The sequence below is a fragment of the Marmota monax genome, unplaced genomic scaffold (assembly GCF_021218885.2).
Source record: "Marmota monax isolate L192 unplaced genomic scaffold, Marmota_monax_Labrador192_F-V1.1 WCK01_AAM20220418_F8-fsc00107, whole genome shotgun sequence".
NCBI lineage: Eukaryota > Metazoa > Chordata > Mammalia > Rodentia > Sciuridae > Marmota > Marmota monax.
In genome coordinates, this window is record NW_026693761.1 from 1,881,184 (window position 1) to 1,908,139 (window position 26,956).

The 26,956-nt window shown below is 38.0% G+C and overlaps 1 protein-coding gene across 4 annotated transcripts in view; it reads right to left on the reverse strand.

Annotated features, from left to right (window-relative positions):
• Dpy19l1 (dpy-19 like C-mannosyltransferase 1) overlaps positions 1-25,909 on the reverse strand; it is a 102,305-nt gene extending 76,396 nt beyond the window's left edge. For 3 of the 4 annotated variants that reach the window (XM_046460619.2, XM_046460618.2, XM_046460617.2), the window contains exons 1-4: positions 25,548-25,909; positions 6,593-6,617; positions 5,877-5,964; positions 1,624-1,761 (exon numbers count right to left, since the gene is read on the reverse strand). In XM_046460619.2, the coding sequence (XP_046316575.1) occupies positions 1,624-1,761; positions 5,877-5,964; positions 6,593-6,617; positions 25,548-25,845 (549 nt within the window). In that variant the 5' untranslated portion in view covers positions 25,846-25,909. Of the gene's footprint in view, positions 1-1,623; positions 1,762-5,876; positions 5,965-6,592; positions 6,618-8,572; positions 8,621-25,547 lie in introns of those variants that run through there. The other variant, XM_046460620.2, reaches the window with a different exon arrangement.
• Between the last annotated feature and the right edge of the window lie 1,047 nt (positions 25,910-26,956).

The following is a 26,956-nucleotide window of genomic DNA, read 5'->3' on the forward strand; positions in this document are numbered from 1 at the left end:
CTATCTGTTGGTGCAGCGACTTGTGGTAGTGTTGGGGTATTTTTGCTGATGATGTCATCAGTGGTATAATTTTTCCAAAAGGAACCGTCAATTGGCTTGGTATATCTTCCTCCCTTCTGCTTGTCATAGTCGTTCAGCTAAAATTTGGGGACCAACAGAGGTGAGGCAAAGAACCTCACCCCCCCGCCGATACAAAGAGCTATCTACAGGTGTGGCTGTATACTGGACGGGTAGTCAGTGACGGGTAAGATCCAATTGCAATGGTACCAACCTAAGACAGGAGGCTGATGCCTTGAGGTCAGCTCATCCAATAACGGGTAAGGACCATATGTACTATTGGACAACCTAAGGCAGGCACAGTCCCTAAGCCACATGCTTGTTGTTTAAACAGAGAGGGGGAGATGTTGAGAGCCACAGCCAAAGGGGCCCCAGCAAACTTCCAGCTGCCGGCTGATGATTGGCTCACAGTGGCCCCAGCAACTTCTAGCTGATTGGCTCCTCTGCGGTGATGCTCATTGGGCTGTTTCCCTGCCTTTTCAGACCACGGAGCTGCTCATTGGAGGACTTTTTTGGCTCCGCCCATGTGACCCAGCCAATCGGCCTCAAGAGCAGGAGGATTATGGGAGGTGGAGAGGCTGGTGGTGGTGGGAGAGGCTTGTGGGAAGCTGGTGGTGGCAGTTGGGCTCTGAGGGTTTTTCCTGAGGAGCTGTTTTGTTTGGCGTGTGTGGTTCTAAAAATAAAGTTCGTTTCTTTTGACAAGTGGCCCCTGAATTGTGCTCAGCCAGACTGCGGCACTGACCTCAGTAACCTCTGAGCTGTATGTACCTCCAGAGCATTTGCCTAACATAGTATCACAAAAACACATAAAAAATCATGTACCTTGCAATCCCATTTCTGAAAAGTCAGAACATACTCAAAAGCAATACTTTCATGAGAAAATACTAGAACTTGATAGTTATTTATTTGTCTGTAACATTCATGTCCTCATTAATCTATTAACTAATTGATTTGGAGGCTGCTGCTGAGCAGAGACCCAGACAGACACAGCCTTGCCATCGGGGCACCTTCCAGCACATAATGAAGGCAGATATAAGGAAATGTGCTTCACAAGATCCTCCTGTTAAATCAATGAGGAAGTAAACCTCAGCTAGGCCCGGGAGAACGTTTAGGGATGTGTCAAATAAAAGCAGGGAGGGCAATGAGAGGCCAAAAATCATTCCTGATATCACTGCCTTCCTCCCTTACTTTCTGGGTATACAGACTCCTGCCCACCCTGCCCTAAAAAAGTATGCTCAATTAAATGAGGAATCACTGAGAAGCATTATTTGGAAAGACATGCAAGTTTGGTACTACTTTGCTATAATGCTTACAAACACATAGAATCTAGATAGTTTTCACATTTTTCTAATCAATGCAATCAAAACAATAGTTCTCATAGAATCTGTTAAGGTTCTCCTAGATCAGTAATGATCTGTTCCCCATATTCCTTCCCAAGATACACATTTTCTTTAAAAAAAAAATGAATAAAATTTAGAATATTAAATTAGATCTTAGATATAGAAACAGCATTTAATACAAAAAAAAAGCAAAAAAAAAAATCACAATTGGAAAAAAGTAACTTACCTCAGGGTAAAGATTGAACCTTTTTAATGTATTAATAACAAGAGGGTATTCAGTCAGTTTATCATTCATAATCATCCATACTCCATTCAAAAATGAGGGGGCTTCCACAATAGTCTTGAAGTAAGAATAATATAGCCCCTGAAATAAGGGTAGTAAGTTCCAGTTATAAAAAAGTACATAGTTATCATGTCTCCTCTTAGCCTAAAAAATGTTTTAAATACACTGTCTCTGAAAAAGAAAGCACTGCAGAAAGTGATGGCCACATTAATATTACAGGTTTCTGATCACTGATAAATTCTTAGTTTCAAAAAAAACTACATATTTTAGAATAACCTTGTCTTCATTAAAATAATTAAACACAAAATAGTTTCAAAATTTAAAATATATATATAAATAAAACTCTTAAAAGATATATAAATAAAAGTTTCAACACTTAAAAGATATATATAAATAAAACTCAGCATACTTCATCTAAGAAAAGTCTATAATCCATATTAATATGTATCAGAAAAACCTAGCTTATGAACAGAGCAAGTGGCTTATTTTGAAGCTAACATTTACCATGAACCAAGAAAAAAATGCTTCATCCTATTTATCTGAATCCCCAAAACAACATCAGTCATCTTTAGTCCAGATTTACATGCAAAAATGCAAATACACTGAGAAAGCTGCATAATGATGTTATGTATTAATTTCATTCACATGCCAAATAATTCTTTTAGATCATTTTCCCTCCTATCAATTCAGCATAAGGTAAGAACCCTGTGGGTCTGGGGATGGGGAGGGGTCCTGTTTTGACACAAATAACGGTTTAGTTTGACTTGCTACTTTGGAAACGTAGCCCAGACAGAATAAAACATGGGACAAAAAATGTGAAAGTACCAGACACCAAGGGAGAGATCGAAGTGGCAATATAAAGGCAGATAAACACAGAATACAAATACCATATCCTAAACAGTATTACCTATTAGCAGCTATCAAACTCAAAACTGGGTTTGGGCTCATAAACACTAAAGTGGTTTAACAACGTGGATATTTATTGAAAAAGAAAAATGTTCTTAATATTATAATGCTTTAGCTCTTTGTTTTTAAAATTAAATTTCCTACTGTACTGAGTTAAATAATGACTCTCAAAACTTCATGTCCACCAGAACCTAGGAATATAAGCTTACTTGGACAGGAATAGAAGCTTACAGGAAACAGATGTAATCAAGTTAAGATGAGATCATACTAGATTAAGATAAACTATAAATCCTATATAACCAGTATCTTTTTAAGAGGGAAATTTGCATACAGAGAGACAGCAAAAAGGGCCACATGAAGATGGAGGCAAAGACTGGAGTGACACATCAACAAGCCACAGAACACCAAGACTCCCAACAAAACACTACATGCCAGGACACAAAGGGAGATTCCCCCTACTGCCTTCAGAGAAAAGGTGGCCTGCTGACACCTTAACCTCCCACTTGTACAGAACTATAAAAAAATACAATTATGCTATTTTAAGCCATCTAATTTGGTGTAATTTGTTATGGCAGCCGTAGAAAAGTACCACACTTACCTAGTTTGGTAGGTTTGATTTTAGTTTATTTAATCTTAAAACAAAAAATTTTACAGTCCTAAGAACCAAAATAAAAATAAAAGGAATTAACTATCAACTGGGACGAGGACTTCAAGTAGCTTTAAGATACAGCAATTTTACTGTACATCCTTAGTGGAATATTGCCTAAAGTCAAAACACATTACAAGAAATTCTTGAAAACTGAAAACTATTTTCAGTAATCAATTTTTCAAAAATATCTTCAGTATTATTATTCCTAATAAATGTGTAATTTGAAATTAAGATTCTCAGACTAAGCAAAAATGTAGAAATTTACTATCAAGTAATTAAAAATCATCTAAAATCTTATTTTAAATATAACATAAACTCACAATTTATTTTCATTTTTTAAAAATTTGTTTCTTAATTCTGTTTGCTAAAAAGACCTAGACACAATGGTCAATCTAATAGCAATTAGTATTTTCAGTGCCAAGATGTGGTCTCTAAATACCATTTGCTACTAAAAGGAATTAGGGCTCTTTAGAAAATTGGCTGATGCCAGTTCTGGGGAGAAAACATTTTTCAGTACTTGAAAAAGTAAGGAAGATATGAGATACTAGTAAGGTCACATCAAGGGCATGCAGAGCCAAATGCAAATTTTTTACAAGCCATAGATAGCAAAATCTACAAAACATGTTAAAATCCATTAGATCATAAGGATACTGTAAGAAGGAACTCCACTATTCATGACTAAATGATACTAGAGAACCAACTCATCTTTCTAAAGAGTGGCAAATGAAAGAAAATAATTGCACAGTTTCCTATCTTTCCACTAAAAAAAATACCTCCCAGAGAATCCAAATAGGTATTCTGAGAAAGTTCTTCTTTATAAAATTACAGGGCATAAGTTCAAGAAAAAAGTAATAGAACAATCTCTGTTTGACATTACTAATGAGAAAACAGACCTAGACTGATAGGCTAGGTTTTAAGGAGGGACCAGCAAGACAATTCCTGAAACCACTGATTAAACTTAAAACTGCAAATTGGGCTGGGGATGTGGCTCAAGCGGTAGTGCACTCGCCTGTCATGCGCGAGGCACTGGGTTCGATCCTCAGCACCACATAAAAATAAAATAAAGATGTTGTGTCCACCGAAAACTAAAAAATAAATATTAAAAAATTCTCTCTCTCTCTCTCTCTCTCTCTCTTTCTCTCTCTCTCTCTTAAAAAAAAAAAAAAAAAAAACTGCAAATAATGAGACAACCAGGCATGGTACCAAAAAGAAAAAAATAAAATATTATACAAGACCACCTAGGAAGCATTTGTTCCAGAAAAAGAAGTCAAATCTTTGCCATGAAGATTTTAATTTATATAAAATCTATCAACAAATGTATGAAAAAATGCTCATCATCTCTAGCAATCAGAGAAATGCAAATCAAAACTACTCTAAGATATCATCTCACTCTAGTCAGAATGGCAGCTATTATGAAGACAAACAACAATAAGTGTTGGAGAGGATGTGGGGGAAAAGGTACACTCATACACTGCTGGTGGGACTGCAAATTGGTGCAGCCAATATGGAAAGCAGCATGGAGATTTCTTGGAAAATTCGGAATGGAACAACTATTTCACCCAGCTATCCCTCTCCTTGGTCTATACCCAAAGGACTTAAAAATAACATTCTACAGGGACACAGCCACATCGATGTTTATAGCAGCACAATTCACAATAGCTAAACTGTGGAACCAACCTAGATGCCCTTCAATAGATGAAATGGATAAAAAAAAAATGTGGCATATATACACAATGAAATATTACTCAGCAATAAAAGAGAAAAAAATCATGGCACTTGCAGGTGAATGGATGGAGTTAGAGAACTGAAGTTAGCCAATCCCAAAAAAACAAATGCCCAATGTTTTCTTTGATATAAGGAGGCTGATTCATAGTGGGGTAGGGAGAACATGGTAGGAATAGACGAACTCTAGACAGGGCAGAAGGAGGGGGAGGGGGCTTGGGGTTAGAAATGATGGTGGAATGTGATGGACATTATTATCCAAAGTACATGTATGAAGACACAAACTAGTGTGAATATATTTTGTATACAACCAGAGATATAAAATATTGTGCTCTATATGTGTATAATATAATAAGAATTGTAATGCATTCTGTTGTCACATATAAATAAAAAAATAATTAAAAAAAGACTTCAAGCTATCAATTTTCAGGAAAATCAGGACAGAGAAACACAATAAACACATGAATTATTGTGAATAATTCTATAAAAAAGTAATCTGAATTCAACAAATAAATAGTCAAAAACAAAACAACAAAAAGTGAGAAGGGAAATTTATTGATTTTAAGTCTCAGGAGATACATTAACTAAATGCAATATAGAGACATTGTTTGGATACTGATTCAAGCATACCAAGTGTTAAAAAGTGCCAGTCAGGTCATTTTAACAATGATTTATACTGATGATATTAATTGTTCATTCACTTTTAACTGTGACAAAGTACAGCCCTGAGCCACACCCCCAATCCCTGAGGGTACAGATGAAGGAAAAATGGCTGTGTTTTCAGTTGTTGAACATTGGGCAGGAGGGAGTTCTCTAGTCTTTCTACTTTAAATATTTTTTTTGAAATTTTCCATGATAAAAAGCTTAAAATTTTTTAGATTCCTAAAGTACTACAATAAACTACCACCTGAAAACTAACCATTTCAGTGCGAAAAGCCATCTCCCTTTCCAATGTTGAGAGGTGAGAAAAATGACGATCATTTTCAAAGAGGTGTGTTATATGGCTCCTGGAAAAAAACAAAACAAAATAAGTGTTGAAGCTCACCCTCAGTATTATTTGTAAAAGTAACTCGAAAAGCAAAAATAAGAGTGTCTATAAATTTATAGATATTTTTGTAATAAAACTGAAATACAATGGTGTCTATATTTTTTCACTCAGTATGCATTACATTTCTATTACAATTTGTCTCCACAAAAAAAGCACACTCAAACTAGATTTTAAAATTAAAATGAACCAGAACAATGGTATTTTAAGTCAAGCACAATAAAAACAAAGAGTAAACTGTAAATGTCATTGTGTTACCACTTCAGAAATGTATGATTAATAAAATTCATGTCTCTCTATCCAGAAGATTAAAAAAGTTAATCTTCCTCTCAATATGAATACTATAATAATGTTAAGCAAAGTAGAGTCTCTAATATAGCTTCTTTAATAATGAATCTCCTTTTTATTAAAAAATTATATCATTCTGACCCTGACTTATCATTTAAACTACTTTTTTCAGACTACTGTTATTAGTAATAAATATTCACTCTTCTTATAATGAAATTTTTTCCTTTAAACATTTGGTAAATAGCTTTGGTAAGTTAAAAACATTTGCATAAAATATACCATTGGGGATAAAGCAATCTTACCAGTGCAACACGGCTGCAAAGGCAGCTGAAATAAAACAGAAATTGAAATTATTATTTTAACATAAGGAAATATTTTCATTTTATAGAGATACCCTTCAAAGACAAGCTTGCCAAATTTTGAGATGTGGAACTATTGGGAGTAACCTTAGAGATTGGGAAAAGAATATTAGATCTTTGAAAGCACTGGGACTAAGTTTAAAATACCAGCAGAAGGGATCAGAGGGGAATGAAGCATATATGCACAATTTTCATTCACTCATATATTTCAGCAAAATACATGAGAGCCTATCATTTGCCAAACACTACCTAGGAACCATAAGATGGAAACTATCATGAATAGACCTGAAAGAAGAATAGAAGCAATAGGTAAGGGTAGCATAAAATAAAGAAATATGGTGGCTTGAGGGAACAACACTGGAAGAAGTAGTAAAGGAGGAAGTATCACTTTTTATACACTATTACAATGTCAGAGTTTTGACAATAAGTCTTACTCCTGTTTTTCAACAAATACAAAGTGAAAGAAGTAAAGGAGGGAGAAGGAGGTGGATTAAAAAAAAGGAAGAATGAAAATATATGAGAGAAAAAGCTACCATCATCAATCTCACATGAGAATCAGTAGTTTGCTTTCTGTCCAAGTACAAAGAATATATTAAGATGAATCCAGACAACACCAATCAACTTTCTTATATAACAAGAACACCTGATTGCAGGTTCCTAATTAACAACTGCTCAGGACTCAAACTATGAAAATGTTCTTTGAAGTGAAAATTAAATGGCTCACATCATACTGCTTTATTTTTAAAGCAGTATATTTTTACCGAAAAACTCATTTTGCCTTTAAGATATTAATGGTTACAAAAGACAGTTATTCTTTTTAATCATAGAAAATTATGAACATTTACCTTGGTTTGTCACTTAACTTTTTAAGTTACTGGGTATTTTTATTCACTGAAATTTTAATTTTTTTCTTTTAAAAAATAGATTTGTTGCCAAATCTACCATTTGCATCCTTTAAAGACTTCTCACCATAATAAAACTTGAGCTTTATTTTCTCAATGATTCAACTATTATTTTCTGAATGAGTCATTCTTCTTTCCTGAATGTAAATGATACCCTTTTCCTATAGAGGATTTGTAAAATAGACTTTGGTAATTCCTTTGAGTTTATGATTCAAATTTCATTTATAAATTAAATGAAGAAAAATTTACATTTTATATAGTCTTCATATCCCTAAACAGTGTATTACTTCAATTATTCAATTGCTTTTTAATTTCCCTTGAGGAAAACACTATCTACATAGTTAATCCAAGGGGAATACCTCTTATATGCAATTCTTGGAACCAGAAATGTTTCAAAGTTTGGATGTTTTCAGATTTTAGAATATTTTCATACACATAAAATATTGAAAACTTGGGGATGAAGCTTAAGTCTAAACATGAAATTACCTAGATTTCATATGTATCTTATACATGTAACCTAAAGGTAACTTAAGTACAACTGCATTTTGACTGACCAGTCTCATGAGGTCAGGTGTTCAATGTTTCACTTGTGGCTTCATGTCAGCACCCAAAATGATTCTGATATTGGAACATTCTGGATTTGGGATTAGAGATAATCTATTCATATTTCCTAAGTGCTCCATTTCAACATTTTTTTGCTGCTAATATCCATGAAGTCTTTTTTCATATACTATTGGATATTACCTTTAATATATTTATTTTTGAAGAGTATTTATTTTGTAATGCAGAGCTTAGCTTATTTGTAAACTATTAATTCACAGGGTTCTTATTGTTTTCAATTCTCCAATTTAAACAATATTACTTGCAAATAATAATTTTTCTCCTAAACCATAATTTTACTATTAGCATCTTCTTCCCATTTGATAACAATAATAATAAACTTCTAGAATACTACTAAACAATTGTGGTAAAAGAAGGCATTCTTGGGCTGGGGATGTGGCTCAAGCAGTAGCGCGCTCACCTGGCATGCGTGTGGCCCGGGTTCGATCCTCAGCACCACATACAACAAAGATGTTGTGTCCGCCAAGAACTAAAAAATAAATATTAAAAAAATTCTCTCTCTCTCTCTCTCTCTCTCTCTAAAAAAAAAAAAAGAAGGCATTCTTGACTTCAACAGACTTTAATAGCAATGCATTTCACATCGTGCCCTTAAGTTAACCTTTGACCTTCACAATTCTGGAATGAGAACTAGAACTTATAAAGGTCATCATCCTTCTATATCCCTTTCAATTTTGTAGAATAATTTGAAGAGCACTGGCATTAGTTCTTCTTTAAAGGTCTGATAGAATTTAGCTGGGAATCCATCTGCTCCTGGGTTTTTCCTTGTTGAAAGGCTCTTTCTTAGTGCTTGTACCTTGTTGCTAGTTATTGGTTAGTTTAGGCTTTCTACACCCCCTTAACTCAATTTTGGCAGGTCATATGTGTCTAGAAATAGATTCATTTCTTCTAAGTTTTCCAATTTCTTAGAGTAAAAGTTTTCAAAATAGTCTCTAATGATCCTCTGGATTTCTGTCTATGGTGATCTCTCCTTTTTGTCTCTAATTTTGTTAATCTGTGCCTTCTCTCTTTTGGTTAGTTTTCTTTTTTTTTTTCCCTAAATTTCATTGATTTTAGTTCTGATCTTGATTATTTCCTTCCTTCTATTGGTTATATAACTGGAATGTTCTTGTTTTCCTAGACCTCAGGATGCAATTGTTAGGTTGTTTATTTGGGAATTTTCTGATTTTCTTATGTAGGCAGTTATAGCTACAAAATTTCCTCTTAGAACCACCATCATAGTGTCCCAATGGTTCTGGTATATTGTATCACTATTCTCATTTGATTGTTAAGAGTTTTTTAATTTCTCCTGATTTCGTCTACTACCCATTCTTCATTCAAAAGTGCGCCATTCATCTCCCATTTGTTTATATAATTTCTGTAGGGATTTTTGGTGTTGATTTTTAATTTCACTTCATTACAATCAGATAAGATGCAAGAAATTGTATCATTTTTCAAATACTTGCTAAGAGTTACTTTGTTGCCTGGAATATTATCTTTTTGGAGAAGGTTCCAAGGGCAGCTGAGAAGAAAGTGTATTCGCCTTGTTGGATGAAATATTCTACAGATGTCTGTTAAGGCCATTTGATTTAAAATGTTTTTACGTCCATACAGTCTTCCAAGTTTACGTCTGGATGACCTATCTATTGGTGAGAGAGGTGTGTCACAGTCACCAGTATTATTATACAGGGGTCTGCTTGAGTGTTTCTGTAGGGTCTGTTTTATGTAATTAAGTGCACCAACATTTGGAACATAAACATTTATGCTTGTTATATCTTCTTGTTGATTGTTCCTGGTATTATCAGTATAAAATTACCTTCTTTGTCTCTTCTCATTCATTTTGATTTAAAGTCTGCTTTGTCGGATATGAGTAGTTACTACTGCTTGTTTTCAGGCTCAATTTGCATAGTATATCAATTTCCATTCTCTCACTTGCAGCCTGTAGCCATCTTTCCCTATAAGGTGAGTCTCAAACAACATATAGTTGAACCTTGTTTTTTAATCCATTCTACCTGCTTATATATTTAATTGGGAAGTTGAAACCATTCACATTCTATGTTATTATACAGAGTTGATTATTAATTCCTGCCAGTTTGACTTATTCCTAATATTAAATTTGGTCCCGTTTCTCATTTGCTTAGCAATTCTTCAAATGAGATTTGATCACTAGTGGGATCTGGGATTTGGGTTTTTTGTTTGTTTGTTTGTTTCTGTGTGAACGATTTAAGTGTTTTCTGAAGTGCTGGTTTAGTAGTCATGAATTCTTTAAGTTTCTGCTTTTCTTGAAAAGTTTTTATTTCTTCTATGATTCTAAAGGATAGCTGTCCTGCGTATAGCAATCTTGGTTCCCAGTTATTTTCTTTTTTTTTTCTTTTTTTTTTATATTTCTCTCTTTCCCCTCGTTATTTTATTTCAGGATTTGGAACACATCATTCCCAGCCCTCCTGGCTTTTAGAGTTTTTGCTAAGAAATTGGAAGCAATTCTGATTGGATTGCCTCAAAAAGCAACCTAACCTTTTTCTCTTCAGGCATTTAAAATTCTGTTATCTTTCTGTAGCTATAATGTGTCATGAAAAAAGTTGTTTTGCTCTTGTCTATTTGGGGTTCTAAATGTCTCCTGTATCTGGATGTCCAGCTCATTCTCAAGGTTTGAAACTTTTTTCTGTTATTATTTCCCTGAAGAGGTTATCCATGCCATTAGCTTAAATCTCACAACCCTCTTCAATTCCAATCATTGTTAAATTTGGTCTCTTAAGTTGTTCCAGAGTTCTTGTATATTCTGGTCATTCTTTTTTTATCATGTGAATTTTCGAAGTCAGCCACTTTGTCTTCCAGTTCTGAGATTTTGTCTTTGGCATGGTCTACTCTATTATGGAGACTTTCAACAGAATATTTTATTTGATTTATTATGTCTTTTGCTTCCAAGATTTGTTTGTTTTTCAGAATCTCTAACTAATTGAATTTCTCATATCCTGTACTGACTTTCTCACTTCATTCAGTTGCTTTTCTGTGTTCTCTTCAAATTCATTATTTTTATAATCATTCTTTAAAATTCCTTCTGATATTTCATCCACTTCAGTATCTATGGAGTTGGCTATTGGCAAATTATAAACTTTAGAAGGCACTGTATTACCTTGATTTTTCATAGTCCTTGAATCTCTGTTTTTGTTTTACACATATCCTGGAATATTCTTCCACTCTTATGTGGGGGCCTTTTTAGAGTATAACCTCCTCCTAAGTGTTCTAGAGCGATCTAGATTAACATCCATCATAGTATGGTATCCACATCCTTTGTGTTAATTATGTTTTTGCTAAAGGAGTGAATATCCTTGAGCGGGATCTGAGAGACATCCTAGCTCTTCCTACTTAGAGGTCTGGCTATTAGTTTAGAGGTTTTTGACTCTTCTACTCTCTTTATTAAAATATCACTTTAGTCTAGTATGGTTAATTTGTGTATGTGCTGTCTTCTGGGTGGGATTAGTTCAGCAGCAGAGTCTCTGCCCTGTCAATTTATAGTGTCCTTGAAGATTCCCAGCACCTCACAGAAAAGGAGGAAATAAACATTAGCAACAACCAAAGCAAACAACATACAGCATTAAAATAAATACCTATTGCCTACTATGACATCTACAGCATTAATTACCACAAAAAGAAGAATGATCGGGTCAACAATTGCCAACAGCAAAACATAATCAATAGCTGTGAAGCAGACTTGGCACCAAGTTTTAACTACGCCCTCCACAGTACTAATAATTGCAACAGCATGAATAGGGGGCAGGTGTTATATAAATGAAACAGTTCTAAATGGCGGTAAAAATACAGTTCATTAAGAGGAAAAAATGTAATAATGTAATGTAAACCCCTCAGGTAAAAGAAAGTTTTGAAAATCCAATGTCAACAGAACAAATGTAGAAGAGACTGAGAAAATAATGGAGCTATATATAAAGGAAAAGGAAAAGAAAGAAAAAAGTAAATTGAGAGAACAAGAAAATTTGACTATTAGAGAATAAAAGAAAGAGAAACAAACTACAGAACAAAAAAACCCTAACCCTCAAAAGAAAAGGAAAAATAACTAATGTTAAAAAAATGCTAAAAATAAGAAAACAGAAATGAGTACATATATCCACAAACCAATCAGCACAGCAAGAACACCAAATTAAAAATAAAAGAAAAAAGGATTCTTAATGAAAAATGAGAATTGTCTCCACCAAGGTAGATAAAACTGTCAATAAGGCTGGATGGTCACTGCCTATGCCCAACTGTCTTTTCCATTATTTTTAGGCTATGTACAGCAAGAGAGAGTGCACACAAGCATGCATGCTCAAGCTAGAGCTATAGGTTGTTAACCCCTTTCTTTTTGTGTTGCTCACCCAGCTGCCAGTTGGAGTAGCCTAAAACTGAAGCTGGTTGAAACAGCTCTCACTTCTCTTCTCATCAGTGTAAGGCAGAGTACAATGGGAAATACTATAGACTGGAGTTTTTTCCAGATCAATATACATCCAAGGTGGGGCTGCTATAGAGTTCAAAGAAGGGAGCTCTGGAAGCTGGGGCTTAGGTCTAATCATGATTAGGAATTTTGTTGGGTGGTACCTGTAGTGGAGAGATTAGATCAATATACCTGGAGGGCTAGGCAGATGCTGACCTCTGCTGAGAGTCTGGATCTCAAAAGCCTCCCAAGAATTCTACTTCCTGGGCAGGGGAATCAGACCTCCCCTAGTCACATACACTCTGCTGCCCACAAATATGGCCTCCCCAGGCTTTGTCCCTAAGTATATTCACACCCACCTACTCAGTCTCCCAAACCTCTTCACCAGGTCATGTGAGTCACTGAACTCAGAGGGAAAGTAAGTTGGACTCCCCTCCTTATTTCTGACTTGAATTCCCCTGTGTACAATCTTTTCTGTGCCCATTTTACTCAATTTCTGCTAAGTATTTGCTAGGTCACAGGATAGGTGCTTGCCAGGGCAGTATGGTAATGTCTGCTACAATGTCCCAGGTTCCCACAGCAGCCAGCTACAGTGTGGCCTCCTCAAGATGGTTCCCTTCTCAGTTCTCCACAGCCAGCTGTGAAATCAGAGCACTTTTCAAACACCAGTTCACTGTGCCGCCTCTAGACCAGCTATGTTCAGGTTCCAGGTTTTCCCAGGCCAAATATGTCCACTGTATTTCTCTTTATTTTATCTCTCCCCTCTGTAGAAAACCAGGACCACTGCCATGGGCACAAGTAATGTACTCTTTCTTGTTCTTTGGTCAATGCACCCAAATTTCTGGGTTTCTAAGACACTGTAACTATCCAATATTGAATTTCAGTGACATCCCTCTTTCATCCACCTTGCTGAGAAGCAATATTCCTGCTGCTTAAATCCAAACCACAGAGCAACTGGAAATGCAACCTTCTCCTCAAATCTGCCTTCTTAAATCTCCTTAGGTGAGGATTTGTAGTAGATAACCATAAGACAAATACAACAAAACAATGTGAACCTGGATCCAATGTGACAAGAGTTCCCATCATAAATACTGACTATATGGAATACAATAATAGCAATGCGCTAATGTTTATTGAGAGTCCACATATTATATACACAATATGTCACTCTCTTAGTGCTCTGTGAATATCAGGTAGAGAGTTTAGTCACAGCTTACCAATCAGTAGGCTTTGAAGTGCCAAGAGTAAGAGAGAAAGTCCCTAAGACCAGTAACCTCTTGTCTCTAAAAAAAAAAAAAAAAAAAAAATCCATTTACCTTACTGTTCTATACAAGTATACTCAATTTCTATGTTCATGATGTGAAAAGGACTGAGAAACACTGAACTAGTTTAAAAAAGGAAAAACAAGCAAGGTTCAAAGAAAACATCATTCAGCAACAATATAGAGCCCCAGTACTCCAAACCGTAGTACTAATTAGAATGGAACTAAATAAAACCACAGATACTTAAGTATTTAATCCAGGGATATTTTTAAAACTTACAAGTGATTCAGATGTATAATCAAGGTTGTTATTATTGACACAGAGAAAGCCTGGGACAAAGTCTGGGTAATTTTTTACAAACTTCAATGTGAGAATTGGCTCCTTGCTATTCCAGGTATCCTGGAGCCTAAAAATAACTGCATTACCTGAGAACTGGTTGGAACACAGGACTCAGGTCCCATCTCACTCCTCCTGACTTCCAACCTATATTTTAACAAGATCACCTGAGGTAATACATAACCACTTCTAAGAGTGATATCTCAACACTGATACCATGTTGGAATCCCCTCATAGCTTTACGCATTACGAGATCTGACTGAGGGCTGATTCTAACATGGAACTGGAGGTAAGGTGAAAACACTGACGGGGCAGAGAGGCATGCTAAGACACATCCCTAAGCCCCATTCTCAAGAGATCCTAATTCTACAGATCACTCTAGGGTTCAGAAACCTACATTTTTAACAAACCCTCAGGTGATTTCATATAGTCCAGACTTTTGAGATGTGGTATAGTTATAGCAGAAAAGTCAATAAGATGAATATAGTAACATTTCAGGTATGAGATAAAGAGGCCTGGATAGCAGTGACATGAGCTTAATTAGAAAAAGGCAAATATAAATTCAAAAGATAACTCTGAAGGAGAAACTGGCAAAACTTGACAGGTGAAAAAAAGGATTAAGAAAGGCAAAGAATTAAAATTATTTTTTTACTTCCCTGCTAAGAAAGTCATTTCTAAGAAGAAATATTTCTTAGGTTTTATATGATTTATAACTTAATTAGCCTCTCAGAGTCTCATCTGCACAAAGCAAAAAATGTGGAATTTTTACTTGGTTATCTCTAATCCTAGCACTTAACGACCTTGAAGAATAACCTACAGCTTTGCAAACACTTTGGACTTCATACTCTCCAAAATAACTGCACAGTGTTTTTCTATTTTCTATTTTCATTTCAATCTTCCCCATCTCCAAACTACAAAGTGTTGACAGGTTGGGCCCTTTTAATTGGTTTTCTCCTTTGAATTTGGGGAAAAATCCAATTTTGAATAGGAAAAGAAGCAATGAGTTCAATTTTCTAGTAGAGATATTGAGTCTCAAACCAAGAAGCAGGATTGCTTTTAAAATTCAGAGTCATGATTTGAAGAAACTACAGCTCTAGTAAGTTGGAGAGTTCAAGATGGTCTACATGGTGATGGTTTTTAAGACTGATTTAAGTTAATCAGAGTCTCTGCTATATATTTGGCACTGAGCAAAACAGTGCTTATAAAGGGTTTTTAAAAAATTAGAAACTCTTAATTATAATAACAATGTCTCAACATCTGTTTATCAGTTGCAGTTTACAAAGCACTTTCGCATATCAAGCAGAAATGACCCAGGAGTCCTTTTGAGACAAAAGTGGTTCTTATTTTCCCATGAGGCCCGAGGTCACATGACTGGAATGCAGTAAGGTCTGGAGAGAGCCCAGGGTTTCTTTCACTCCAAGCTCAGGCATGAAAATGTTGAGCACATTTAACCAAAAGGGTGCACTGGCACACAGCACACAAGGATGCCTCAGAAATCACAAAAACATCAAGGATTGAATGGTTTCTTTTAAAATGAGTATATGAAAACAGCAGAGAATTAAAAGTATGTATCACCACCCTAAACAGAACATAATTACGCTTCTAAAAAGAGAAATTTACAAAGTTGGTTTTCATATATTTAAATATTTATGTACAAATACTAAAGTAAGCAATGCTTAATGCAATTATTCAGTGTATGAGTTTTAAAAACAGTAAATTCTAACTTCCTTCAAAAGTCTTTGCCTTATATAATGTGAAAATATTTCTAAATTGACAGAAATTAATAATCTCCATAAAGGATCTTCATCTTTCTTGTTGGAAAAAAAAATGCATTTCAGTGTTTGAAGAACAAATAGCTAGATAAAATATATAACCAAAATAATAATGATAGCTTCTTAAATACTTCTGAACATACAGATGGAAGCTGCAAAACTTTAGTAACCATGGGAAAAGTGTTGAAGCTTTGTCTCTTCACTAGAGGAAAAAATAAATCAACACACATGACATACATCCAGGCCCATCACATTCAACAAAGATTTTAACAAGTTCATTGCCTGTTACACCATTCCAATCTTAACATTACAAAGTCACTCCAAATTTCAAACTGTCCTTGGATATCACAGTGTCTTGCTTATCATTTAATTTGGATGATTACACACATTGTGGCACTGTTTTTACTCTGCTTTTATAGCATTGCCAAACTACCAACACAGTTTTTAAAAATCAGAATTTATTAGTTTTTAAAAGATAATTATGAATTACAAAATGAAAACTAACAGGATCATAGGATATAAAAATCAGAGTGATTCCCAAATGAGCAGAGCCAGCAAAACAGTGTTCTTTTTAAGAGTTGTCAGGTCTTAGAGGACATATGAGGTCATCTTCCCATTAATGTGCCTTTGACTGTTGCCTAACACTTTAGATCTGAAATCCACAGTTCAACAGATGTGATTAACAAAGGCGAGAGATCTTAATTTCAATACCAAACTTAATCACAGGGAACTCAGCAATGATACTGGGCTACTGACCTGGTCCTACTTTATTTCCCTGCAAGTAAAATTCTAGGCAGTAGACTTTAAGTTCTAGAATCTTATGAAATTTCCATGGACATCAAAGATAAGAAAAGAGTGAAAAACAAGGAGCGGGTGCATTGGTGCATGCCTACAATTCAAGCTATTTGGAAGGCTAAGGTAGGAAAATTGCAAGTTCAGGCCAACCTAGGCAATACTTAGCAAGACCCAAGACCCAGTCTCAAAATAAAATTTTTAAAAGAACGGCGGGGGGGGGGGGGGGGGGGGGGCATTAAATAAACTCTATATAGGGCAAAGGGGAAGGAGGGGAAGGGAGGGGCCATAGAGGTAGAAAAGAAGGTGGAATGTGATGGTCATCATTACCCTAAGTACATGTATAAGTCAGGAAGGATGTGACTCTACTTTGTGTACAACCACAGATATGAAAAATTGTGCTCTGTATGTGTAATATGGATTGTAATGCATTCTATTGTCATATATAACTAAAAAATTTTTTAAAGATATTAGTGCTACAGTATACTAATAGATTAAAAAAATCTCCATCTTTGAGCAGTACTATGAACTACCCTGAAACTTTGGTAAGTGATTTGGTAACAGTTATGCAGTTATATTAACCCTCACTGCTATAATAAGCTAACATTACAAAATACCACCCAAGCATTCATCACGTGGTGGTAACAGTGCTGAAAACAAACCTAAAAACTGGCTACTTTAGAAGGAAGTCAAACACAGGGAAAGAAGCCAAACAAACATGAAGGGACATAAACTGTTCATTTAAAAGTGCCCTCGGGGAAGAAAAATAATAAGGCTGAGAATATAAAAATAGTACTAAAGCACAAAAATATGCTACAATAGTTGTAGCATTATGTATTCTGAAAATTAATTCTGCCACTTTTTAAATGTATTCCTATTAAATGAATCTTAATTGAATTATGAAGGGTCATCCATGAAGAACTAATCTTCTTTATGAGACTAAATAACAAAATAAAGGTCTGGACCTAAAAATAGGTGTAATTTTACTACTTTTAGTGATTCACAACCATCAAAAAGAGTAAAGAAAATTAGCAGATTCAAGCTGATGACAAATGATGAACTAGCAATGTAAGAATTTACAATTAAACATACAAAGTCTCAAGCTACTCCACTTGTACATAGGTACACAGGTCTATAGTCTCTGTGAGATGTAAATATCTCATTAATATGAACTTCAGGAGACATTAATACACCTAACATATTCATTAAAAGACATTCATACAACTTGACAGGATTGTTTAAAATGTTCAAATTTTAGCAACACCGAAACATATGTATATACATAATTAAAATGTTATCTGCTTTCAGTCTTTATTGGCCAAAAGTTAACCACAAATTGAGAATACATTCTTCAATTTACACAAACTAAATTCAGCACATTTGTTATTTATGACTACTCATGAGCATCTCATATTCAGAAATCCTCATACCACAGCATCTTTTTAATAATAAAATGTGGCATTTATACACAATGGAATATTACTCAGCACTAAAAAATAACAAGATCATGGCATTCGCAGGGAAATGGATGGCATTAGAGAAGATTATGCTAAGTGAAGTTAGCCAATCCCAAAAAAACAAAGCTGAATGTCTTCTCTGATATAAGGGAGGTGACTCAAAATGGGGTAGGGAGGAAGAGCATGGGAAGAAGATTACCTCTAGACAGGGAAGAGAGGTGGGAGGGAAAGGGAGGGAGAAGGGGAATTACATGGATGGTGGAAGGAGACCCTCATCGTTATACAAAACACAATTATGAAGATGTGAGGGAAAAAAAAGAATAGCGTTACCTTAGATTAGGTAGAGAGAAGTGATGGGAGGGGAGGGGAGGGTATGGGAGGAAAGGAAGGATAGTAGAATGAAATAGACACTATTATTACTGTGTGTATTATGTGACTACATGACCAATATGATTCTGCAACCTGTACACTCATAAAAATGAGAAATTATATCCCATCTGATTCAAATGTATGATGTGTCTAGGTCACTGTACTGTCATGTGTAACTAATTAAAACAAATAAAAAAATTTAAAAATATGTTTAGGTGATGATAAACATTTTTTGTGTTAACCAAAGTCTATTTTGGGGGAAAAAATTGTTCTAAGCATTGAAGAAATTCTCTAAAAAATCTCAAATTTCATCTTACTTGCTGGCCTTCCTGGGAAATTATTGATATGATGTCTATGTATTAAACACACACTCCTGCAGCTAATGCTCAGTTGTGTCCAAGTGTTTGTCTGAAAGCAAGCACAAGAAGATGCCTAGTGATCCCTGGGTCTCAGTTTCTTTAGCTTTTCTTGTTCCTTATGCCACTTAAAATAGGCTCTGTTTCCACTTCTTATTCCAGTACCTCTATGTACGATCCTCTTTCCTTATTCCCTCTGAAGAAGGAAGAAACAAGAAAACTAACACTTATGAGCATGAAATATTCCCAGAACTGAATGCTGGAGATTCATTTCTTTTCTTACTACACTCTCACCCTAGACAAGATGAAGTAAAGTGCAGCAATTAAGAGAATAAACTCAGGAGCCAAACTGCCTGGCTTCAAATCCTGACCCTTCCACATAGGAGGGATGAGCCTGGGCAAGTTACTTAACACCTGTGCCTCAGATTCCCCTCTAATAAAATAAGTATGGTAATCACAATGCCATGGTGATTACTGAGTTAACAGTGAAGTGAGTTAATCTAAAGCTCCAAGAACAAAATCTGGCACAGAGCCCCTTATCAGTATAAGATGCTTTTCATGGGAATATTCATGAATTCAACTCCTATAAATTTGAATAGCACTGATTGGCTAAAAACTCCTTATTTTTCTGTCTCTCCACTCAGACCATCTTTCTTATGTTCCACCGCCTTACCTGACTTTCTCCTTGGACATCTCACAGTTGTCTCCAAAATAATACATCAAGATAAAATTCTAGCTCCTTTTTCTCAAACCTGTCCTCTCATCCACACCCCTAGTCTTTACTGTCTCTGTGAATACTACCATTATTTCCCCTAATTAATTATAGCAGCCAAAATTCTATTCATATCGCCTCCCTTTCCCTAAAACCAACACCAATTCATCAATAAGTCCCATCATTTCTACCTCCAAAATATACCTGAAAATCCACCCACTTCTCTCCCTTTCCACACACCTCCTTTGTCTGCACCAACAAATCCCACTGGGTCTCTAGAAGAACTTCCTCTCTGGCCTCTCTGCCTTCATGAAACCAAATATTGCCTCAAGTCATTTGTGAGTTTCTCAAGGTAAAAATGTAAACATGTTACTCTTGTTCAACACCCCTCAGTGGTGTCCCACTGCCTTAGGGGTGTTAAGCTCCTTTTTGAGATCTGGTCCATATACAACCTCCCTCTTCTTTCAACACACCTGTCCTTCCTTAGCACTTGCTGTCTGCTGCATCCACAATGCTGCTCCTCTCAACCTCTGTTCAGCTACCATCTTTCCTTCCTGAAAGTCTCACCTTTAAAGCCACTTCCCCAGAGCTTTTCTTGTCCTTATTTAAAGTGAGTGTTTCCTGGCTTGGGGCTTTTGTTTGTTCTGTTTTCCCTTCAACTGCTTTTCTTTTTCCTCTCATGCCCTCACTACAATGAACAATTATCTTTTTTTGTCTACCTCCTTTTTCTAGGTTGTAAGTTCCACAAAGGTAAAGGCTACAGAGTCTTATAAATCTTATGCCCACAACAAGCACCTGATATAGTAGACATTCGATAATTGATGAATACAAATAAACCCACTGTCTATTTTACATATATTCTTGTTTTGTTTTGTTAGAAGAAAAGTTTATTTGGGAGCTCATGGTTTCAGGTATCTTGGTTCATAGCCAGCTTCATTCCTCCGGGCTCAAGACATGATGATCAGGAAGCAGAGACTCCACTGCCTGATACAAAAGATACACCCAAAAGCATGCTCTCACTGCCCACTGTCCCACCCTGTCTACCAGCCACAGGCTACCTGCTTTCAGTTACCACTCAGTCAATCCCTATCCGGGGATTAATTCACTAATTGGGGTAAGGCTCTCATAACCCAATCATTTCACCCCTGAATGTTCTTGCACTATCTCACACATGAACTTTTGGGGGACACCTAATATCTAAGCCATAACATTCCACCCCAGGTCCCAAAAGCTAATGCTCATCTCACAATGCAAAATACATTAAGTCCATTTTCAAGAGTCCCCATAGTCTCAACAATTTCAAGATTGCCCAAGAGTCCAAATCCAAAGTCATCACTGAGACTCAAGGCAAACTCTTAAGTGTGAGCTCCTGTAAAAATCAAAAGCAAGTTACATATGTCCAATATATATTATATTCTTTACTATAACCAGACAAAACTTTTATATCCCATTTTAAAGAAGAGGTAATTAAGAATGAGAAATATTAAGGGAGTATAGATGCACCTTCTGTGTATAGAAACAGGATTCAAATGCAGGTCAGTATTGAAATGCCTGTGCTTCTTTCATCATACCACACATCCCAGTTCCCAATACCTTGACCCAACTCTCTACCTCCATCCAGCTTCTTTCCTCTTGAGCACCTAAGAAGGCATGGTGCTCTCAAAAGTTGTGAATAATAAAATCAAAGATTCTAAATGTTAATTTTGCCTCCTGGGGTATATTTGTCAATAGTTGGGAGGCATTTTGCTTGTCACTAGGTAGGTACTAATGGCACTTAGTAGGCAGAAGCCAGAGATGTCTAAATATCCTGCCATGCATAGGACAGCCTCTCATATTAAGAAATTCCACCAAAAAGGTAAAACTGCAGAGGTTGTAAAGTCCTGACAATAAGAGCTAGGTTAGAGCAGAGGTGCAGTTGCTTCTGACCACAGGAACCAAGCAAGTAATGTGAATGAATCAAACAGGACAGATATGAGGGGGAAACACAGCTTTTATCATCTCTCTTTTCCATACTCGGGTTACCTTTATTATGTTTGTTTTATAAATGGCATTTTATTTTAGTCCCTCACAACAGACATGCTCCATGTGCATATTTAACTTCTACATTTTTCACTTCCCCTCCTGAAACATGGAGCCTTCTCTAGCTATCCCTCCCTCTCCCTTCTTCTAATAAGGGATGAGGGTACAAGAAATATATAGACATGTCAGATAACAAATGGCAACTGACAGCCACAGTTTAGGGAAAATAATAGAGATCAGAGAAAGCTATGGCAACTGGACTATCCACGTCCCCATGTAAAGAAGAATGTGGATTTATGTAGTTCTACCAGATTGCTGCCGTGTAGTTCAGTGACGCTCAGGACAGGCAAGATATTAAACTTTAAAAACCACCGATGTTTCTGTCCACCATCACATCCTAACCTCCATATTCAGCTTTAAGTGGTTTTATGTGTGCGGCTTGATCATCAGGGCATTTTAAAGTTTCCAGGTGACTTTAGTATACAGCTAAGATTGAAAATCACTGCTCTAGTGCAGGTCTCTCATTTTACCTGTGCATAAACCAAAGCTCAGAAAAGCTAAACTTTGCTCAGACACCCAAGAAGTTTAAACAAGCATAGAATCAGAAAATAAATAAAAGTTCTAGAAAGGTATTGTTTCAAACCATGAGGTTCATAAACACCTTTTTTTTTAATAGAAAATCAGGGTATACTGCACATTATAGAGTCAACATTGTTACACAGAATTTGTGTTTTTAATATGTGCACATTGCTGGTTAGTCTCCATTCTCTTTCCTTCTCTGCTTTGTTCCTAGCCCCAGGAAGCTCACACTATATAGAGTGTTTCAGTAATGTTGGTTGGTTCTGCCAATAAACAGCACTAGTGGGAGACCAGAGCGTGGGAGCTGAGTGTTTGAATAGCGCTTCTTGGTGACCTTGCTCCTACAACACAGCTTTCACTGGGTATAGCTCCTGATGGAGACCCACTTCCCCTTCAGGTTGGAAGATGATTCCATGTTCCCATCGTTGACAGTCCCTGGGTGCCTTAATGGTGCCTTTATGGTGTCCCTAAACCTGCTCAAACTTCTTCTCTTTTTTTAAATTGGTATATCATGATTATACATCATAGTGGGATTCACTGCATATTTGTACATGCATATAACATTGTTTGATCAATTTCATTCCCCAGTACCTCCCCTTTTCCTCCCCTAATCCCACCCCCATCTCCTTAATCTACCCTACTGGACTCAAATCTGCTCATACTCCTAAAAATAATTCATTAAGTGTTTCCAGCTAGACCACTGATATACATAAATAGATTAATAGTCACAAATATCTATTTACTTACTGGGTTGCATTTTCAGAGGTGTAAGCAGATTTAACTTAACTGTATTATTTACTGTGGGCTGTGGTTGAAAAAGTCTGGGAAATATTGTCAATATTCTTTCTACATCGCTGCCTTCTTTGGCTGATAACAGGAAGCTATTAGGTTAAAAACTAAATATAAACATTTTAAGAGCCCCTCTTTACAACTGTTATCATTAAAAAGCTAGTAAATAATTGTCAAATAAAAAATATATTAAAACATAATTTTAAACAATGCTTAACATTGCCCAACAATGGAAAGGGCCCCCTTAGTAAGGCTTACCAGTGCCTAGCACATGTGGAAAAGAGCCTTAGCCACCTTCTAACTCTTAAAAATCCATCCTTCTTTCATGGAGCTTCCTTTTCTCTTTCTAAAGAGAAGTGAATCCATTTTTTATCACAGCTTAATATTTAGTTGTTTACTTGATCACCTTCAAATTAACTCTCAAAGAACCAAAGAACCTGCAATGCCTCTCAATAAAGAAGGCCAAAGAGCTATTTTAAAAGTTTCATTTTCAAATACTATTCAGTGTCAGCTTAACACTCATTCTGGGAGGGAAAAGGAAAAAAGAGCCGAGGCAATTTTCAAAAATGTCTAAACTGTTCCTCTCTGCAGTATCTGAGATGCTTTCTGATGCTTGGGCAAGGCATGATGGTAGGGAAGGATTAGGTATAAAATCAGTCTATGAGACAATCTCTAGACCACAGTTTGTTCATCCAATCTCCATACATCTGATGACCATGGACCAGGATAACACCCAAGAATATGATCTCCCACTTTACTGTACCGCCTTCCAATGCCCAAAGGGAAAGTCAAGCAAAGTGTCACAATATTACATTGATAATTATATTTCAATATGAACATAACTAAATTCAAATACAAGCCAATCAATATAAGAAGACTCAAATACAAGAAAAGAAAATATGCAGATAATAACAATAGGAATTATATAATTATTCCAGGGTTTTTTTTTTCCCTCATTGCCACTCCCTGAAGAACCAATGCCATTCCTTCCATATTTTACTACAAAGTGGTTACTGTTTATACTAGCCTTTCAAGAAAAGTGCAAGTTTATTCTGCCCTAAGATCTCCAAACAGTATTATGCAGTTGCTTTTACAATAGGAACTAAAATTTGTTAAATGCTTTAGAAACAAAGTACTTTCCCAAGCCTCACCCACCCCTTTTAGTTTTGCTCCTCAAGACATCCCTATGGAGTAAGTAGGGCATGTGATAATTCCACATAACAAAGAAAGAAGGCTTGCAAAGGAAGTAACTTGAGACTTAAACCAAACTGAACTGATGTGCACTGGCTCTGAAGGTCTGCCTCATCCTCTGTATCATGCTGCCTCCCCAAGGTGAACTTAACCTGCACATTGGCCAGGTTTTCAAGCTCGCTTCTGAGGAAAAAATATAAGGGGGGAGGGGGGGGTTGATATTGAATTTTTCTAATCTTAAATCTACAACTTAAAAAAAGTACCCTAATAACAATACCAACCTCCCTGAGCCCATTAAAACGCACATAGTGATGATGACTGGCTTTTTATGATTGACTGGTTTCTTAATGATGCCTGTGATCTCACTGGAAGCCGATTCTGCTGTGCTCTATTTCTTCGTCTATATGGAATTGCAAACTCTTGGCTAAGAGAACTTTCGGTCACGAAAGGAATTTTAAAAGATAACAAGGAATAAATCACCAGTAATTAAATAATTCAATAGCCAAAATCCATTACGGCAATATAGGAAAAGGGCAGTGTTACTGCATTTCACTGGTTGACTTAGAAAAATTAGGCCTATTTCCAAACTGCTATAACTTGCCTTTTTGTAATGTCAATCAGGGAACAAAGGAAACCTGAAGTCAGTCCACAATACACGAAATGTTTCAACTTTCTTTTCATCACATCACACATCATCCATTTGGTGTATGGTAAAAGGATGGGAGAGAGGCTCTCTTCACCAAACGTCCCCAAACCACCAGGGAAGGTTAAGGCTCTGGCATCCAAAAGACAATACAACCTGGAAAGTGACGTGTACAGGGGAATCACAAATAAAGTGCCACCAGCGGTGTTTGCGGCCAAGAAGAAAACAGCACGCTAAAATTAATTATAAGTTTGGCAACTTTCTAGGACAGGCATCGTGCGTTTGCTTCAGTCTCCACTGAATCGCTCCCACCAAAAGCAAACCATCCTCGCAGTAAGGGGCCAAATAACGGGAAGGCACCAATCAGCAGCGCTCTAGTCTAGTTAGCGCAGACCTGTCCATTTGCGGACAGGCCGGGCAGCTGTTGATCTGGGGCCATTTTTTTTTTTTTTTAAAGCTTAGACAGACAGCGGTGGGAATGGTGCGCCAAGAGCTAAGCTCCGGGAACAGGAGAGGAGGAGGTAGGAACGTCCCAGGAAAGAAGTCAGAGAAAGCTGCAAACTGGCGGGGACCATCCGATCAGGTCGGGCGGCGGAAGCAAGAGGAAAGGGACACGAGAGGAGAGGAAAGGAAAGAGACGAGCCATGCCTCAAAGTTCCGCGTCCCGCCAGCGCTCGCGCGCTTGGGGCTGCTCACCTAGCAGAAGCGTGGTCCAGGTCCGGCCGCGCCCCGCGCGCCGCAGGCCCAGCGCCCCGCGCAGCCCGGCCACCAGGCGCCCCCCCAGGCCGACCCCGGCGGGCGACACGCCGGGCTCCGCGCGGGGCCCCTTCCTGCCCGCAGCGCCCTTGCGCCCTGGGGACGGGGACGCGCGCTCGGGTCCCGACTCCCCGGCGCCGACGTCCGGAGCCCCTCTTAGCGGCGACTGCGAGGCGCGGGGCGGCTGGGGCGGCTTGGGAGCCGCCTCCCGGTGCTTATTCCGCGCCTGCAGGACCATCTTGGCATAGTCGCGCTCGCTCGCTGCGCGCGCCCGGACGGCGGCTGGGGAACCGCGGGCTGGCTGGGCGGCCGGCGCCGCTCACTCTCTGGCTGGCGGGCGGGCGGGCGGGCGGAGGGCGGGCCGGTCCCTCCCCGCGGGCTGGGAGGCGGGGAGAGCACGAAGGCCGGGCGGCGGCTGCCTGCTTGGCTATACGGCCAGGAGGCGGCGCCGGACTCGGGCGCCTGCCGCCGTTGCCGCCGCTCCGGTTGTCACGGCGACCGCGGAACGCCGGGGGGCGGGGGCGGGGACACCCTGCGAGCAGCGCGGCCCCGCCCCCACCGCCCCTCCGCGCCGGACGCGCGCTCCAGCTGGCCAGCGCGCACGCGCAGACTTCCGGCGCAGGCGGGGCCCGATCCTGCGGCCGCCTGGCGACCCCCGCCCTCCTCCCGGCCCTCTTGGGGCCGGTCTTCGGCTGGGGCGCGGACGGCCTTCCGGAAACTATCGCTCTGCCCTTCTGGGAGAGGCGGGGAAGAAGGAAGAGCCTTCTGTAGGCGGAGTCGCTGGTCGAAGTTTTGGAGCGGATGAAGGCTGTCATGGAGCCCCGCGGAGCTCGCGCGTCCGAGGCGGCGCGAAGGCAGCGGGGCGGGGCGGGCCGGACGCCCGTGTCCGGACAGCGGGAAAGGCTCCCGAAACGGCCACGGAGGGGCGCTGTGCGTGCGATCTGGAAGTTTCGTCAGCTAGCTGTGGCTTGTAGATAAAAATCAAGCCACGATCTACATTTACTCCACTCTGTATGGTCTGGCTACTCAGAACGCTACCAAGTGCAACTTCCTCTTCACGATGCGCAGAAACGTTCACGATCCGATTTTTAGGAGAAACAAAGTATCTTGAGGGGAGTCCCTAGGGGTTGAGTGTAAACTGAAAACTAGGAAAGAAGCTCCAAGCTGGAGTCATAAAATGGAACAGGTCCCAAGCAGGAATGATCATTGGACAAGTTAAGTTGTTAGTTTCATCTGCGGTAACTTTGTCTTTTTTTTTTTTTTTTTTTTTTTTAGTTGTAGGTGGACACAATACCTTTATTTTATTTATTACTTTCATGCAGTGCTGAGGATCTAAACCAAGCGTGCTA